Source organism: Trachemys scripta, chromosome 8 (assembly GCF_013100865.1).
Source record: "Trachemys scripta elegans isolate TJP31775 chromosome 8, CAS_Tse_1.0, whole genome shotgun sequence".
In the NCBI taxonomy this organism is placed as follows: domain Eukaryota; kingdom Metazoa; phylum Chordata; order Testudines; family Emydidae; genus Trachemys; species Trachemys scripta.
Genome location: NC_048305.1, coordinates 21,332,045 through 21,347,888, shown reverse-complemented (window position 1 = coordinate 21,347,888; position 15,844 = coordinate 21,332,045). Strand labels below are relative to the sequence as shown.

At 51.2% G+C, this 15,844-nt stretch overlaps 1 protein-coding gene across 2 annotated transcripts in view; it reads right to left on the bottom strand.

Moving 5' to 3' along the window:
• The window catches only part of AFAP1L1 (actin filament associated protein 1 like 1), a 55,130-nt gene that overhangs the window by 18,164 nt on the left and 21,122 nt on the right, over window positions 1-15,844 (bottom strand). The window contains exons 2-3 of one of the 2 annotated variants that reach the window (XM_034780254.1): window positions 3,731-3,859; window positions 308-391 (exon numbers count right to left, since the gene is read on the bottom strand). In XM_034780254.1, coding sequence (XP_034636145.1) covers window positions 308-391; window positions 3,731-3,859 — 213 coding nt within the window. Of the gene's footprint in view, window positions 1-307; window positions 392-3,730; window positions 3,900-15,844 lie in introns of both variants that reach the window. The other variant, XM_034780255.1, reaches the window with a different exon arrangement.

The window sequence follows — 15,844 nt, the reverse complement described above, 5'->3', positions numbered from 1 at the left end:
TTTATTGGTGTGGTGAATGTTCCCACTACACCAAGGTTATATCCTGCTCTTTCCATCCCTGTCCTGGGAGCAGTCACCTGGGTAGCCAACAAAGAGGGACTAGAGCCCTCGAGTAACGGGTCATCCAAAGGATGGGGCTTCACTCCCAGTGCTGAAGGAGTCGGCCCTCTGCCTGGGGTTGCGGGAGTTGAGCTCTGAGCCTTGTAGGCTGGAGCGATAGCTAGAGAGTCACAGCAGTTCAGCTGCATGGCCAGCAAGGTGTGGCGGGATCTCCAGACTGGTGATGAGCTGGTTGAACTGTACGTACCAAACTCGTCAAAGAGGGACTCCACGAAGCTGGTGCTGTTCTGCAGGGCTGCGGTGTTCACATACATGTAGTCCAGAGCCTTCTCTGAGAAGGAGAAAAGACATTACCACTGCTGGGGAGGAGCAAAGTCAACTTCTGACTGCATGGGCAGGGCAGGATGGCATGGCCAGCCCAGGGAACTCTTAGAATCATAGAAGATTAGGGTTGGAGGAGACCTCAGGAGGTCATCTAGTCCAACCCCCTGTTCAAAGCAGGAGCAACACCAACTAAATCATCCCAGCCAGGGCTTTGTCAAGCCAGGCCTTAAAAACCCTCTAAGGATGGAATCAAGTATCAGAGGGGTAGCCGTGTTAGTCTGAATCTGTAAAAAGCAACAGAGGGTCCTGTGGCACCTTTAAGACTAACAGAAGTATTGGGAGCATAAGCTTTCGTGGGTAAGAACCTCACTTCTTCAGATGAAAGTAATGGAAATCTCCAGAGGCAGGTATAAATCAGTATGGAGATAATGAGGTTAGTTCAGTCAGGGAGGGTGACTGTGAATGGCTATCCAACTACAGAAGCAGTTTCTCCTCCCTTGGTGTTCACACCTCAACTGCTAGCAGAGCACCTCACCCTCCCTGATTGAACGAACCTCATTATCTCCATACTGATTTATACCTGCCTCTGGAGATTTCCATTACTTTCATCTGAAGAAGTGAGGTTCTTACCCACGAAAGCTTATGCTCCCAATACTTCTGTTAGTCTTAAAGGTGCCACAGGACCCTCTGTTGCTTTCTAAGGATGGAGATTCCACCACCTCCCTAGGTAACCCATTCCAGTGCTTTACCACCGTCCTAGTGAAAAAGTGTTTCCTAATATCCAACCTAGACCTCCCACACTACAATTCAAGACCATTGATCCTTGTTCTGTCATCTGCCACCACTGAGAACAGCCGAGCTTCATCCTCTTTGGAACGCCCTCCCCCTCACCCCCCTTCAGGTAGCTGAAGGCTGCTATCAAATCCCCCCCACTCTTCTCTTCTGCAGACAAGATAAGCCCAGTTCCCTCAGCCTCTCCTCCCAAGTCATGTGTCCCAGCCCCCTGATGATTTTTGTTGCCCTCCGCTGGACTCTCTCTAATTTGTCCACATCCTTTCTGTAGTGGGGGCCCAAAACTGGACGCAATACTCCAGATGTGGCCTCACCAGTGCCGAATAGAGGGAAATAATTGCTTCCCTCAATCTGCTGGCAATGCTCCCAATATGCCGTTAGCCTTCTTGCCAAGAAGGCTACACTGCTGACTCATATCCAGCTTCTCATCCACTGTAATCCCCGGATCCTTTTTTGCAGAACTGCTGCTTAGCTAGTCGGCCCCCAGCCTGTAGCGGTGCATGGGATTCTTCCATCCTAAGTGCAGGACTCTGCACTTGTCCTTGTTGAACCTCGGATTTCTTTTGGCCCAATCCTCCAATTTGTCTAGGTCACTCTGGACCCTATCCCTACCCTCCAGCATATCTACCTCTCCCCCCAGTTTCTTGCAGCAAACTTGCTGAGGGTGCAATCCATCCCATCATCAATAAAGATGTTGAACAAAACCGGCCCCAGGACCGACACCTGGGACACTCCGCTTGATACTGGCTGCCAACTAGACATCGAGCCGTTGATCACTACCCGTTGAGCCTGACAATCTAGCCAGCTTTCTATCCACCTTATAGTCCATTCATCCAATCCATACTTCTTTAACTTGCTGTCAGGAATACTGTGGGATACCGTATCAAAAGCTTTGCTAAAGTCAAGATACACAACTCTGTCGGACCCCACTGAAATGGGCACACACCCAACTCCCCAGGAGTAGTAACCCAAGAGACCACTGCAGCCAGGGGGCAGCCAGCCCAGCTAATCAGACCACGCATGCGCATCTGCAGCACCCCTCACAAGGACACCTGGTTCCCAAGGGCAGCAGCCCGAGGGGAGGGAGGGAGAGCAGCAGGGAGGTGGCTGGCGAAGAAGTTGGAGTGCACAGAATGACACAGAGCAAGGATCAGGAAGCGGTGGGGGGCGGGGGGGGGGGGAATCTACAACTCTCCATCCCACAGGAGGGTCATTTCAGAGGGTTCCCTGGGGATATTTTCACTCTGCAGGGTGCCATGGGGAGGAGGCGGCCCTCCAGGTGTGAAGCCTATCCCCGCTCAGCAGAAACGACCAGCAGGAAGGCCAGTGGGAATGAGTGTTTCCACAGGAAATGCAGAGCAATTCCAGCCCAAATCACAACAATTCCCTTCCCTGGGCTGGGCCTGTTTGCACAGGAGCTGCCGGTGTCAGGCGCAGGAGTGCGCCAGTCGGCCTGATGTACACATGCTGTGTAACTCTGACGTCCGGCAGCTGGAGAAAGGGGAAAAGAGGTCTCATGGGGGTCCTGCTGCAGCAGGGATCTGCCAGGGTTTGCCAAGGAGCAGTGCCAAAGGACGATACGAGCAAGCGCTTCAGCGGAGGATACGGAGACATGTCGCACTGAAACCAGAGACCTTGCCATCCCAGAGCGCCTGCAGCTCCCATTGCACGGCAGGTGAAACAGTAATAAATACAGAGAATTCGTCAGTATCCAGAAGGCTTGAATAACTCAAAAGGGTAGAGCAGTGGGATCTAGCCAGCTATTGTTTAATGCCGGTATCTCTGCTACTCAAGGTCAACTGGAGGACTTTCTTTGCACGAAAAAACCACCAGAGGGAGTCATGCATCTCATCAATAAAGGGGTCGGATATGCAGCCAAGCAATAAATGACTCTCTAGAGAGAGATCCAAGGGCTGGGTGCTCCACCTTCCTGGCTGAATGCTCTGCCTCATGAGCTAGAGGAGAGCCAGTGCTAGTTCATTCATGCCTCACCTCAGTTTTCTGTATCCCCGTTTTATATTCACTGCACTGGATGAAGGAAAAGGCAGTTTCTACGGCTGCCCATGACGGTTTCTCCAAATTCCCTGGCTGCTGCAGAAGAGTCCAGTCCTGACGCCTGAACTACAATCTCCCTCTGCCCACAGCCAGGTGACTGCACTGTCTGTTTGCCACGGAGAGTCCTTGGCTGAGACAAGCTCTTCTCCTCCCCAGCTCCACGGACAGATCTGCGAATCCCCCAGGAGACAGACAGCTCCCAGGCCCTCACTCCTGCAGCCTACGAGAAGGCTTTACCCCAGAGCACCAAGAGGGGTTCTGACATCCAGTCTAATTTAGAACCAGGCTTCTCCACCCAGGGCATCCTCCCAAACTTAATGCTGTAAAAGCAAGCGTGCTGCACAGACCAGATCTGTGCTGGAGGCATGACACTGCCCCTAGGCGGGGGCAGAGCCTCCTTTGCAAAGCCAGTTAAACCTCAGGGCAGTCCTGGAGAGAAGTGGGGGGAGAAGAAGCGGAGCGAGGCAGTGTACAGTAGGGGCCAGGAGAGCTTACTGACCTGCAGGGGGCTGCAGCTTTTGCAGGATAGTGGAGACGGCCAGTTTCTTCTCCATGGTGGTAGCGCTCAGGTACTCATGATCCAGCAACTTGAGCAGCACGCTGAGCTCCGGGAGGAGCTGGTCCAGCACTAGGGAAAGCAGCAGAGAGAACAGGAGTCAGGGAACCAGCTGGGGGAGGAGAGAACAAAACGATCCAGGCTGAGGGGTTTGGGCTTCTACAAAGGTTGGAGGGGAACTAGGAAAAAGCAGCCCGGGGGCAGGGACTGTTTGTGTTCCGAGTTTGTACAGTGCCTAGCACCATGGGGCCCTGGTCCAGGATTGGGGCTCCTAGGTGCTCCGGCAATACAAATAATAAACACACACCACCACCTACTGAGTGTTTGGACAGAGATACAGCAGAGCCTACGAGGGAGCTGGAGAAACAATAACTCCATTTCCAGCTGATCCTGCAGGAGGGCACCCACTCTGTCAGGTCATCTGATCGTCACCTGCAGGCAGGGGACCCTGCTCACTGCTTTTGGATACCCTCTATAAAAACCCCTCTCATGGGGGTCAGTCACATACTGGTTTGGAGCCAGCGTCCATTTTTCAGACCCCTCCCCCCGAGGTTTGGGATCAAAGGGGACATCATCTAAAATGGTCTCAGATAAACTAAACGCACTCAACCCAGAACTAAAACACATTGTGAATTTACAAGCAGAGGCAACTGCAGGCAAAGAGCGAAGGGGAAGATGGGCAAGCAGAGACTCTAAGGGTACGTCTACACTGCCCATGTCACAGCGTGGCCACGGCAGCATTGTGACGTGGGCAGCACAGTCACGCTTTATCGCCAGGGGAGAGCTCTCCCAGCAATAAAATAACCACCCCGAATGAGCGGTGGTAGCTTTATTGCCAGTAGTGCAGCTCCCAGCGATAAGGTGTTGTTTATACTGGCGCTTTTCAGCGCTAAAACTTTTGTCGCTCAGGGGATTGTTTTTTCCACACCCCTGAATGACTAAAGTTTTAGCGCTGAAAGTGGCAGTGTAGACACAGCCCAAGCCTTGAGACTGAGCAGGTCTTAACCTGACACCCGGCTGCCAATAAAGATAATGTCCTTGACACTATTTCCCCCTATTCCTTGACCCGATCCTCAATTCCTATCATGGTTTTTTAAAAGAACCCCCCTCCTTGCAAGGTTGGTAATTACGTTCCTTATATTTTTTTCTCTGCTCTGTCAGACATGGACACAGCACTGTTATTGTAGGGTAGCTCTTGGGTGCTGGCAGCCATTTTCAGAGGAAGAGCAGGAGAACATATGTTTCGGAAGGAAAACAGAGCTTCCCGAGGACTTTGCAGGCCTAGCGTTCTGCACCTCCCCACTTTGGTGCAGAGAGGGGCTGCTTCAAAGAGTTCCACATGATTGGTGTTGTTTTAAACCCCTTTTGCTTTGTGGCTTCTGCTTCAACAAGGCCGGCTGGCCAGAGACCCCCTCAAGCCGCCTCTGGGCTCCTGCAGCTTTTCACACCCCTGCGTGGAATGCAGCAAAGGCCAGTTGGTATCTTCAGAGGTGCTAAAAATCAAGCTGCTGCTACAGAGCAGGGAGGGAGAAGGAGAGATAAGAGGGGCTGAAGGGCGAGGTTGACATTGTGCAGAGCACCCTTTGTCATCCGGAGAGTGGCTGCTCTCCTGTCCAGACACCTCTTGGACAGTGTTCACTATGCAAACACACACATACAGACACTTCTGACCTTGTGTCACAGGCAGGAGACAGCTGGCCACCTGCTGAGCTCACTGGGGAACACTGGCCTATCAGATCATAAGAATGGCCATACTGGGTCAGACCAAAGGTCCATCTAGCCCAGTATCCCGTCTACCAACAGCGGCCAATGCCAGGTGCCCCAGAGGGAGTGAACCCAACAGGCAATGATCAAGCGATCTCTCTCCTGCCATCCATCTCCACCCTCTGACAAACAGAGGCTCGGGACACCCTTCCATACCCATCCTGGCTAATATCCATTAACAGACTTAACCTCCATGAATTTATCCAGTTCTCTTTTAAACACTGTAATAGTCCTAGCCTTCACAACCTCCTCCGGCAAGGAGTTCCACAAGTTGACTGTGTGCTGTGTGAAGAAGAACTTCCTTTTATTTGTTTTAAACCTGCTGCCCATTAATTTCATTTGGTGGCCCCTAGTTCTTGTATTATGGGAACAAGTAAATAACTTATTTACTTTCTCTACATCACTCATGATTTTATATACCTCTATCATATCCCCTCTTAGTCTCCTCTTTTCCAAGCTGAAAAGCCCTAGCCTCTTTAATCTCTCCTCATATGGGACTCGTTCCAAAACCCTAATCATTTTAGTTGCCCTTATCTGAACCTTTTCTAATGCCAGTATATCTTTGAGATGAGACCACATCTGTACACAGTATTCAAGATGTGGGCGTACCATGGATTTATAGAAGGGCAATAAGATACTCTCAGTCTTATTTTCTATCCATTTTTAATGATTCCTAACATCCTGTTTGCTTTTTTAAACCACCGCTGCACACTGCGTGGACGTCTTCAGAGAGCTATCCACGATGAAGCCAAGATCTTTTTCCTGATTCGTTGTAGCTAAATTAGCCCCCCCATCATATTGTATGTATAGTTGGGGTTATTTCTTCCAATGTGCATTACTTTACATTTACCCACATGAAACTTCATTTGCCATTTTGTTGCCCAATCACTTAGTTTTGTGAGATCTTTCTGAAGTTCTTCACAGTCTACTTTGGTCTTAACTATCTTGAGCACTTTTGTTTATCACTATTCAAATAGCTCAGCAGGGCATTCCTCAACTTCTATCACCCCTATGACCATAGAGCCTAATGGTCCCAGCCAGAGTGGGGGCCCATTGTGTCACCTACTGTACAGGCAGACAACCCCTGCCCCAAAGGGCTCACAGTATTATTGAATACCTACAGGAGGCCTCCAGGAGAGCTGACAACGCAGCATAGACTCAAGTGCCAGCAGCACACAGAAGACACTCAGCTCTATAGTCTGTGTCTCAAATGGGAACTGCACCAGCGCCTAGTTTTCTCCATGCCTGGCCAAAGTCAGCAGCTGTGTGAAGAACAGCTGGCTGAAGTGGATCCTAGGCAACATTGGGTGGGGGGGTGGGGGAATACTAGCTAGATCAAAACAAACCGAAACTGCTCCACAGAACTTGCCTCCCCTCTAGGTTTGACTTGGCTAGGATTTAAAGGCGACGCTGTTAGGTGTTAGTAACATGGTCTAGTGGAGACAGGCAACATGTTAGAAGTCCACACTGCCCTGTTTCCATCACACGTTTCGGTACGTCTGCACAGCACATGAAGGCGCGACTAGCGCGGACAGGTATACCCTTCAACCTAGCTAGCACCGACAGCAATAGCAGGGAAGATGCGGCAGCACGGACTTCAGCACAGGATAGCAAGTACAAGCTCGCTGGGGACCTGAGGTAAATACTCAGGTTGTGAGTCCACGCTGAAGCCTGTGCCACCACATCTATACTACTCCTGCTGGTTGTACTAGCTAGATGCCCACGCTGGTGTCAATGCCTACCTGTGCTATAATCACACCTTCACTGGTGGTGTAGACATACCCATCCTAGGTTGGGCATTAGGAAAAAGTTCCTAACTGTCAGGGTGGTTAAACACTGGAATAAATTGCCTAGGGGGGTTGTGGAATCTCCATCTCTGGAGATATTTAAGAGTAGGTTAGATAAATGTCTATCAGGTATGGTCTAGACAGTATTTGGTCCTGCCATGTGGGCAGGGGACTGGACTCGATGACCTCTCGAGGTCCCTTCCAGTCCTAGAATCTATGAAATGTGTGAGAGTGCCAGCTAACACTGTACCTTTAAATCTTAGGCCTAGCAAGCCTAGAACATCTCCCTCTTTTGAGGGCCTCTGCCCTCAGACTGGTAAGTCATTACACTGCTCAGTGCTACTGGATACCCAAATAACCATGTGGTGAAACGGGCACACTTCTGTTTGCACCTGATGAGAGGATTGCAACCCCTCCTACAAGACACAGGCCTGACTACCTTGATCTATGCAGTCATGATTTCCTAGCCATGCGTTTCAATAATTAAGTGGAACAAAGCACTAGATCCCAAAAGGGATTCCAAGTGGAACAAAACATGGCAGCCTGTCCGTTTAGCGATACAGATTGGCATGAACATGCTCCTGGCACTGACTCCCCATGGAGCACAGAGCCCAGTTCCAGGTCTCTGGTCTCTTATCCAAAGCTCTCCATGGAATTGGCCCAACTACCGAGAGATTGCCTCTCTGCCCATGACCTTAGCCGCCAATGGCAGTAATGTTCCACTGGAACAATGAATCTGTTGACCCTCAGATTAGTCCAGGAGGCACAGCTGGATTTGGACTATGGAACTCCTGGCCACAAAGTACAAGAATGACCACAGAACTAACCACTTCCACAACTGAATGCAAGACTCATTTCTTCAACTTAGCTTTCCTTCTCGCTCTCTCTCTCCCCCTCCCTCCCCCCTACAGTCTGGGAAGAAAGACATCATTGTTATTTCTGCTTTGAGGGACTTTGGACCTGCTCAGATAACGTGCTGAGTTATGTGGGGGTGAAGGTGGGGAAAGGGGATACAAGAATCTAGATAGCAAGCAACATTCCAATAAGCAGGTGTACATCACATAGCCGTTAACCCAATTCCTCACTCGAGTTCCCATCTCCGTGCACCCCAAGGCAGACGTTACCCATACCAGCCATATATACTACAGCATATACTAGAAAACACACCCTGCAGCTTTCATAGCTCTTCTCCTCCTGCTATGCTGGGCTGCACTACACACTCTCAGAGTATCCCTGACGCTGATCAGACTAGCTTCTCCCTCCCCAGCACAGAGCTACCATCCATGGTTTTAGCCTGCATAGGAAGTGCAGGTTTAGGCTTGTCAGATTAGGGACATGAGAGCTGGGGTGGATAAGATCCAGACAGGTTGCAAATATCACACACAGCCTGAACCGAGCTGCTGAGAGTTAAAGTTTGCCCCTCTACTTTGTTCCATTATTTTTCATTTTCATGCTGTCCCAGGTCCTAGTGGGACCAAGTGCAGAAGTGCTGTGTGACTGGGTCAGCCTTGCTGTACTTCTGGCCCAAATGGAAGCAACATCTCATAAGAACAGAACATAAGAAAGGCCATACCGGGTCAGACCAAAGGTCCATCTAGCCTAGTATCCTGTCTACCGACAGCGGCCAATGCCAGGTGCCCCAGAGGGAGTGAACCTAACAGGCAATGATCAAGTGATCTCTCTCCTGCCATCCATCTCCACTCTCTGACAGACAGAGGCTAGGGACACCATTCCTTACCCGTCCTGGCTAACAGCCATTAATGGACTTCACCACCATGAATTTATCCAGTTCTCTTTTAAACTCTGTTATAGTCCTAGCCTTCACTACCTCCTCAGGTAAGGAGTTCCACAAGTGGACTATGCGCTGTGTGAAGAAGAACTTCCTTTTATTTGTTTTAAACCTGCTGCCTATTAATTTCATTTGATGACCCCTAGTTCTTGTATTATGGGAATAAGTAAATAACTTTTCCTTATCCACTTTCTCCACATCACTCATGATTTTATATACCTCTATCAAATCCCCCCTTAGTCTCCTCTTTTCCAAGCTGAAGAGTCCTAGCCTCTTTAATCTCCTCATATGGGACCCGTTCCAAACCTTAATCATTTTAGTTGCTCTTTACTGAACCTTTTCTAGTGCCAGTATATCTTTTTTGAGATGAGGAGACCACATCTGTACACAGTATTCGAGATGAGGGCGTACCATCGATTTATATAAGGGCAATAATATATTCTCAATCTTACTCTCTATCCCCTTTTTAATGATTCCTAACATCCTGTTTGCTTTTTTGACCGCCTCTGCACACTGCGTGGACATTTTCAGAGAACTATCCACGATGACTCCAAGATCTTTTTCCTGACTTGTTGTAGCTAAATTAGCCCCCATCATACTGTATGTATAGTTGGGGTTATTTTTTCCAATGTGCATTACTTTACATTTAGCCACATGAAATTTCATTTGCCATTTTGTTGCCCAATCATTTAGTTTTGTGAGATCTTTTTGAAGTTCTTCACAGTCTGCTTTGGACTTAACTATCTTTAGCAGTTTAGTATCATCTGCAAACTTTGCCACCTCACTGTTTACCCCTTTCTCCAGATCATTTATGAATAAGATTGGTCTGAGGACTGACCCTTGGGGAACACCACTAGTTACCCCTCTCCATTCTGAAAATTTACCATTAATTCCTACCCTTTGTTCCCTGTCTTTTAACCAGAATATCTCCATTAATTTCTATCTCCTAGAACTGGAAGGGACCTTGAAAGGTCATCAAGTCCAGCCCCCTGCCTTCACTAGCAGGACCAAGTACTGATTTTACCCCAGATCCCTAAGTGCCCCCCCTCAAGGATTGAACTCACAACCCTGGGTTTAGCAGGCCAATGCTCAAACCACTGAGCTATCCCTCCCCCCCCCCCATCTCAATGGAAATCTCACGTGCAAGCCTCACACAAGATCTCCAGCCCAATTTTGCAGACTCAGGGGATTCTGAGGAGGTCTGGAAATGCACCTGAACTTCTGAGGGCTAGCTTAGATCTAAACGAACAGTTTAAGGTTTGCCCAATGCTAATTATGGCACAGCAGAGGCTTTGACGCTTTCAAGAAAAGGCAGGTCTTTGAGAGCAGAGGCAAGTCAGATGCAGAAAACACCAGGGACAGGAAAAACCTGCCGTTAGAGAACAGCAAAGGGAAGAAACATCAGAAGCCAGAGATAGAGTCTTTCCTTAGGCATGTCTGAGCAATCACCTGTTGCCAGCAAATCTGGGGAGGACAGGAAAGTGTTGGCTAGGGAGGGAAAGGCGGAGGACCCAGTGGGAGAATTGCAGTTGAGCCAGCCACTTATTCTCTGTGTAGACATTAGTGTAAGTCGTAGGACCTCCTTGCACCACAGTTACCCGATGGTAAAGAACAGGCAGTGAAAAGAAAAAACAAACAACCAAACAGGCTCAGCATGAGCCGAGATCCCCAGGGGGAAAGCACTGAGGAGGAGGAGGGGAGAAAAGACTTGCACTCCCCAGTCACTGCAGCTTGCTCGGAGGTAGAGAGCAGCATTCCCAAGTCAACAAGTGCTCCCTGCTGATTTCATACAGCTCAGCAAGCCCCCCACCTGGGACCCTGTCCCGCTGTGGGAACCTTCTCTCTCTCCAAACTACCTTTAGCCCAGCCCTTCCCCCGCTTCCTCCAGGGAATCAGTGCGTCATCAGCACAGCAACAAGATACCCCTGAACTAATCTGCCACTGGTGGGATGAGTTTCTCAGCTGCTGTTACCCTCCCCGACACACCCAGTTCTTGTCTTGCCTGTGGGAGGTCGGGAGTGGGAATAGGACAAGAACAAACTATACCCAAACCCAAGTTCTCCTTTGATTTCATCACAGGTCCTGGGGACCCAATAACAATCCCTGCCAGCTGGTCACCATGCGAGGCAAGAGTGTATTGAGTGCATCGGTGGTGGGTGCCAATCCAGGGTCAGGCTCTGAAGGAAGGCAGAGATTTGTGAATTCCTGTTCAGGGGGCCAGGAGAATGCCCAGTGAACCCCATTGCTGCAGGGGTTGCCAAAGTGATCGTGCATCAGTACAAACATCAGCCAGACCCTGTTCTGAGAAGTGCACGTACTGTGAGTCAGCAAAATCCGAGCAGGCACGGTTCACAGCGGGCTCCAGGTCTCCGCAGCCAGAGTGGTGGGAGGCGAGTTCCTGGGGCTGACCACAGGGGGATTCGAATGTGCTGACGAGTGGAGCGGGGTGGAGGGTCGAGATATACAGCATGGGCATGCACCAGCCCCACCAGAACAAAGCTTCAGTTCTATGGCGCGTGGGAGGTGAGTGATCCAGCACCTGAGGGGAGGGTGCCACCCCCTAGATTGGGATGCCCGCACAGCAACCCCCAAACCACACAGGCCTCATTGCCATTCGTAATGGAAGCCTGGTGAGCCACATGGCCTGGGGGCGGGATTTGGTGTTGTTTTTAAACAGGACTGGCAGCGTGACCTGCTATAACACTGTGCCATCTGCGTTAAGGAGGTGCTTGCTTGGAGCGGCTCGCTCCTCTTGAGCTCAGTGGGGGACGCTCCACCTCCTACGGGTGGAGTATCAAGGCAATGCTCCTGCATGGTGCGAGGGGGTGCTGTGCTGCAGGAGGCATTAGAAAAGAAGGGTCCTGATTGCTAGTGTTCATTAAAGACCTGTGGGTGTCTTGCAATAGTTGGGGGCAAAGCCCACATCCTGTCCAAATGCCAATTCAGACAGCTGTCTAAATTCCCCCTGCAGCTTCCATGGAAAACGGCTTTGCTGCAGATTCAAGACAAGAGTCTCCTTCGCTTGGTGTGGTGTTGCTTTATGGCTGATGGCACCTGCCACCTTCCATCCCAGAGGCAGCTGCATTTTAACAGAGCTCGAAGGGATGCTGGTGTATAAGCGTTTGCGGATGGAGTCTAGGCTGGCTTCTCAGGAGTTCAGCCGAGGCGAGGTAAGGCAAAGACGGCTTTAAGCCACCCTGAGCAGCTCAGGCTGCAGGCTGAACTGGGGGCCACAGCACGGCCTCCAGAGCTGCTCTCACTTACAGCAGCCTTACGCAGCGGACTCTAGGTGCTCTGGCCACTTGCACGCCTGCCCCCAGCACAACCCTCTGCCATTGCCAGAACTGGAGGGAGATGGCGCAGAATCAGATAGAGCAGCTCTGCATGGGAGGGGAGGAAATTCCCCCAGGGGCCATTCCAACCCCTTTATGCCCCAGGAGATGTAGACGGGGCCTTGCAAGTTCGTCGCTGTTCAGCTGCTGGGTGAAGGTGTCTCCAGCTCACGTTCTGGCAGGTTATGTCTCTCTCCGGGCGAGGCTCTGCTCCTGAGGAAGGATGGAGAACTGAGCACTAAGCAGGGGGCAGTGCTGGCCCAGCTCAAGGGGGAAGGACCCTGTAGAGAAGCCAGTCCAGCTGCTACTCCCAGTCATGGTGAGAGAGACACTGGCTTCTTCCAGATTTATTTCCAAAGATGCTCTGGTCTCAGATGGAGTCTGTCCGTGACTGATGGGTTCATCAGCCTTGAAACACGGCTGCTTTGATAAATGGACTGACAGGCAGAAGCCCTCTAGTTCCATGGTCATGCTTGTGGCCTCTGCAGAAGTGGGAGCATGTCGTCTCATGAAGCAGCCCCCCGGGGTCAGCCCATGGCTGTAGGAAGCAGCAACGCTAAGCCGGCAACCCTGGCCAAGCTGGAGGGAATACAGCGGAGGTCCAGCATTGCCAACTCTTACGATTGTCTCTTGATGTTTGGGGGGGTTCTCAGAGCCCCAGCTCTTGGTGCCAGAGGACTAGGTGAGAATCCAGCTCTCTTTTTAAAGTGAGCCCATGTCTAGGCCTCAGGATTGCAGAGAACAGCTGGAAAAATGTGAGCTTGAGAGGCTACGAACCAAAGACAAGAACCCAACATTTTTGTTCACTTGGGGGTGGCGAGTCTGCAGGCCTAGAGCTGATGCGGACTCTGAATCTGGTAGAGATGGGCCCAGACACACCCAGGTTCCCCCTACTCTCTCCCCACCTCTTCTCTGGCTGGACCTGAAGCCCCGACAACTCTGGTTTCTGGGGGCAGGTTTCTAGCCCAGGTCACTGCCTGTCCAGGATGCAGGCAGGATACAGCCCTCACAAGCCTCTTCCTGCCTCCTCAGCTGATGCACTTCTATCTCCACAAACCTTCTGTTTCCTTCTCCCTCACCAGAGCCAAGCTAGACATTAACCCCTTAGCACCTTGGCAGAGATGGATTGGTCAGCGCCTCTCCCCCCCCAGTCTACGTGCAGGGGGTTTGCAGACACCCTGCTCTATTGCTGGGCTCCAGACCACGAGGGGCTGGGAATCAGACCTCCACCCCTCTCCGGAAAGCTTCAGCAAGGCTTGGGAGCAGGCCCCACCCAGCTGGTCTGTGATGGGAGAAGGAGGTGTGTGACCCTTGGCTGAGAGACCAGGGCTCCTGTGCACTGTAACACAGCTGAGCTCCTGAGCAGAAAAGAACAGAGACATGGGACCAGCCCGCTTAGTGTCAAGCTACTGCAGGAAACCCCCTCCCCTGCTAACAGCTCCAGAGCCACAAGGCCCAGTTTGGGTTGCCAATTTTGGTTGGACGTATTCCTAGAGGTTTCATCATAGGACAACCTTTCATTAAAGATTAATCTTTAATCCTGGAGGGTTGGCAACTCGGGCTCCAAACACCACCAAAAAAATAAATGGATTTCTTCAAGCACAGAACTTGGGGTAAGGGTGAATGAGGTCAGACAGTACAATTGTCTGGGACAGTGCTCAGCTGCCACCTAATCAACCTTTCATTGTCCTCATTCTCCAGGAACCTGTGGATGATGCGGGGGAAGCGGTGCCTCCCAGTGGGACAATCTCTTTTCACAATCCCTTGAGGTCTACACTGGAAATATCCCATCAGGGCACTGAACCAACAAACTGCAGCAAAACTAAACACCACCATCCAGAAATATAAGGATGTTCCATAGGCCAAGAAAGCGAATCACCCCTTGGGGGAAGGGGGTGCCATTCCTCCATAGCTCAGGAGAGGTGACAAGCTGGTGGGGCACAAGGGTTGAATGAAGTCTCTGGGATCCCCTGTCCATCGTGCCCTCTTGTCTTTCGGCACTTCGGCTCTGGTGGCAGCCAGGGAAATTCAGTCCAGCCGGTGTAGGGAGTGTGTCACACACACACACACACTTTCCTGTCAAGAGCCCATCTACCTGGCATCCCCAGCTATAGTCCTCTTCCCTTCCACTTCTAGCCTTCCCAATTCCTCCTCCCAGTCACTGATCCTGTCACTCGCTCTGTGGGTTAACAGCATTTCTGAAAAAAAGGACACTCACAGCTGCCCCATACCTCTGCCCTCAGCCACCTTTAGTTATTAGCAGTTCACTCAGCTAATGTGACATTGACGCGCTAAGTTAACATCACCCAGACACATGAAATTCACTGTTCGCCTGAACGAGCCCACATCACCCCCACATCTTACCACCGGCTGGGGTAAAACCAGGCTTAGGGAAGGGGAACAATGCAGCCCAGAAGCATCAATTCCTCTGGGTTCCCCTACTGCAGAACGACCTGTATGTCCCCCATAGCCATACTTCTAAAGCTGACCTTGGCGGTGAAGGAAAAAAAAGCAATGCCCGAGGGCACTAAGAAACGCCCTCCTCCTATGCAAACAGGCCACTCTAATAAGTTGTCCTGAACCTTTGCATGCCCAGACTAGCCACCCACAGCAGATGCTAGACCTCAGTCTGTGGTGCAGGCCAGGCCCTGTCCTCTTGCCAGCCTGAGTCACAGCCACCAGTTCCTGCCTGAGGGTCTCACCCCTTTGCCCTCAGTCAGTCCAAGTGGCTGGTCTATTAATAGTCACAAAGCAGGCGTGATGTGGTAAATGGGGGTGACGGGGAAGGGTCAGGAGACCCCGGTGCTTACACAAACTACAAGCAGCGTCTGCAGAAGAGGCAAGAACCCTGATAAGCGAGGCCTGTAATGCAGCATTGCAAGCTGGTGAGCTCATCCAGTGCCGCCTTGACGGATGGCCCTGGAGTTGGGGGGCATGAAGCTAGGATCCAGACTGGCACTGAGGGCTCCTTTGTTTTCCCCTCGGCTGAGCTGTCCCCTCCTGTCTCCCTTGTTAAACGCACACCGAAATACAAATTGAAGGGAGAAAAAAGCCAATCAAAGACGCCTGTGATCCCAGCTGGGGGCATGTGAGTCGCTGAGCCAAGTCTGCCCCGGGGGAGCGGAGGAGGGGAAGGAATTAATTTCCGACCTCGTTAGGCTCCCAGCCCAGATAAGGTTAATGTATGGTGGCTGCAGGAAATGAGAGAGGAGATTGTCTGCGGCTTGACTCTCAAGAGGCTTCCCACCCCCCACCCCTCCATTGTGCCAGCAGCTTTTGCTAGAGTTTGGGGTGCTAGGCAGGTAACCAACCTCCACTGATAGTGGGGAGTCCCATGGTCGCCCCCACCTTCCCATTTACAGTGGGGTGGTGCATGGTAGCAGGG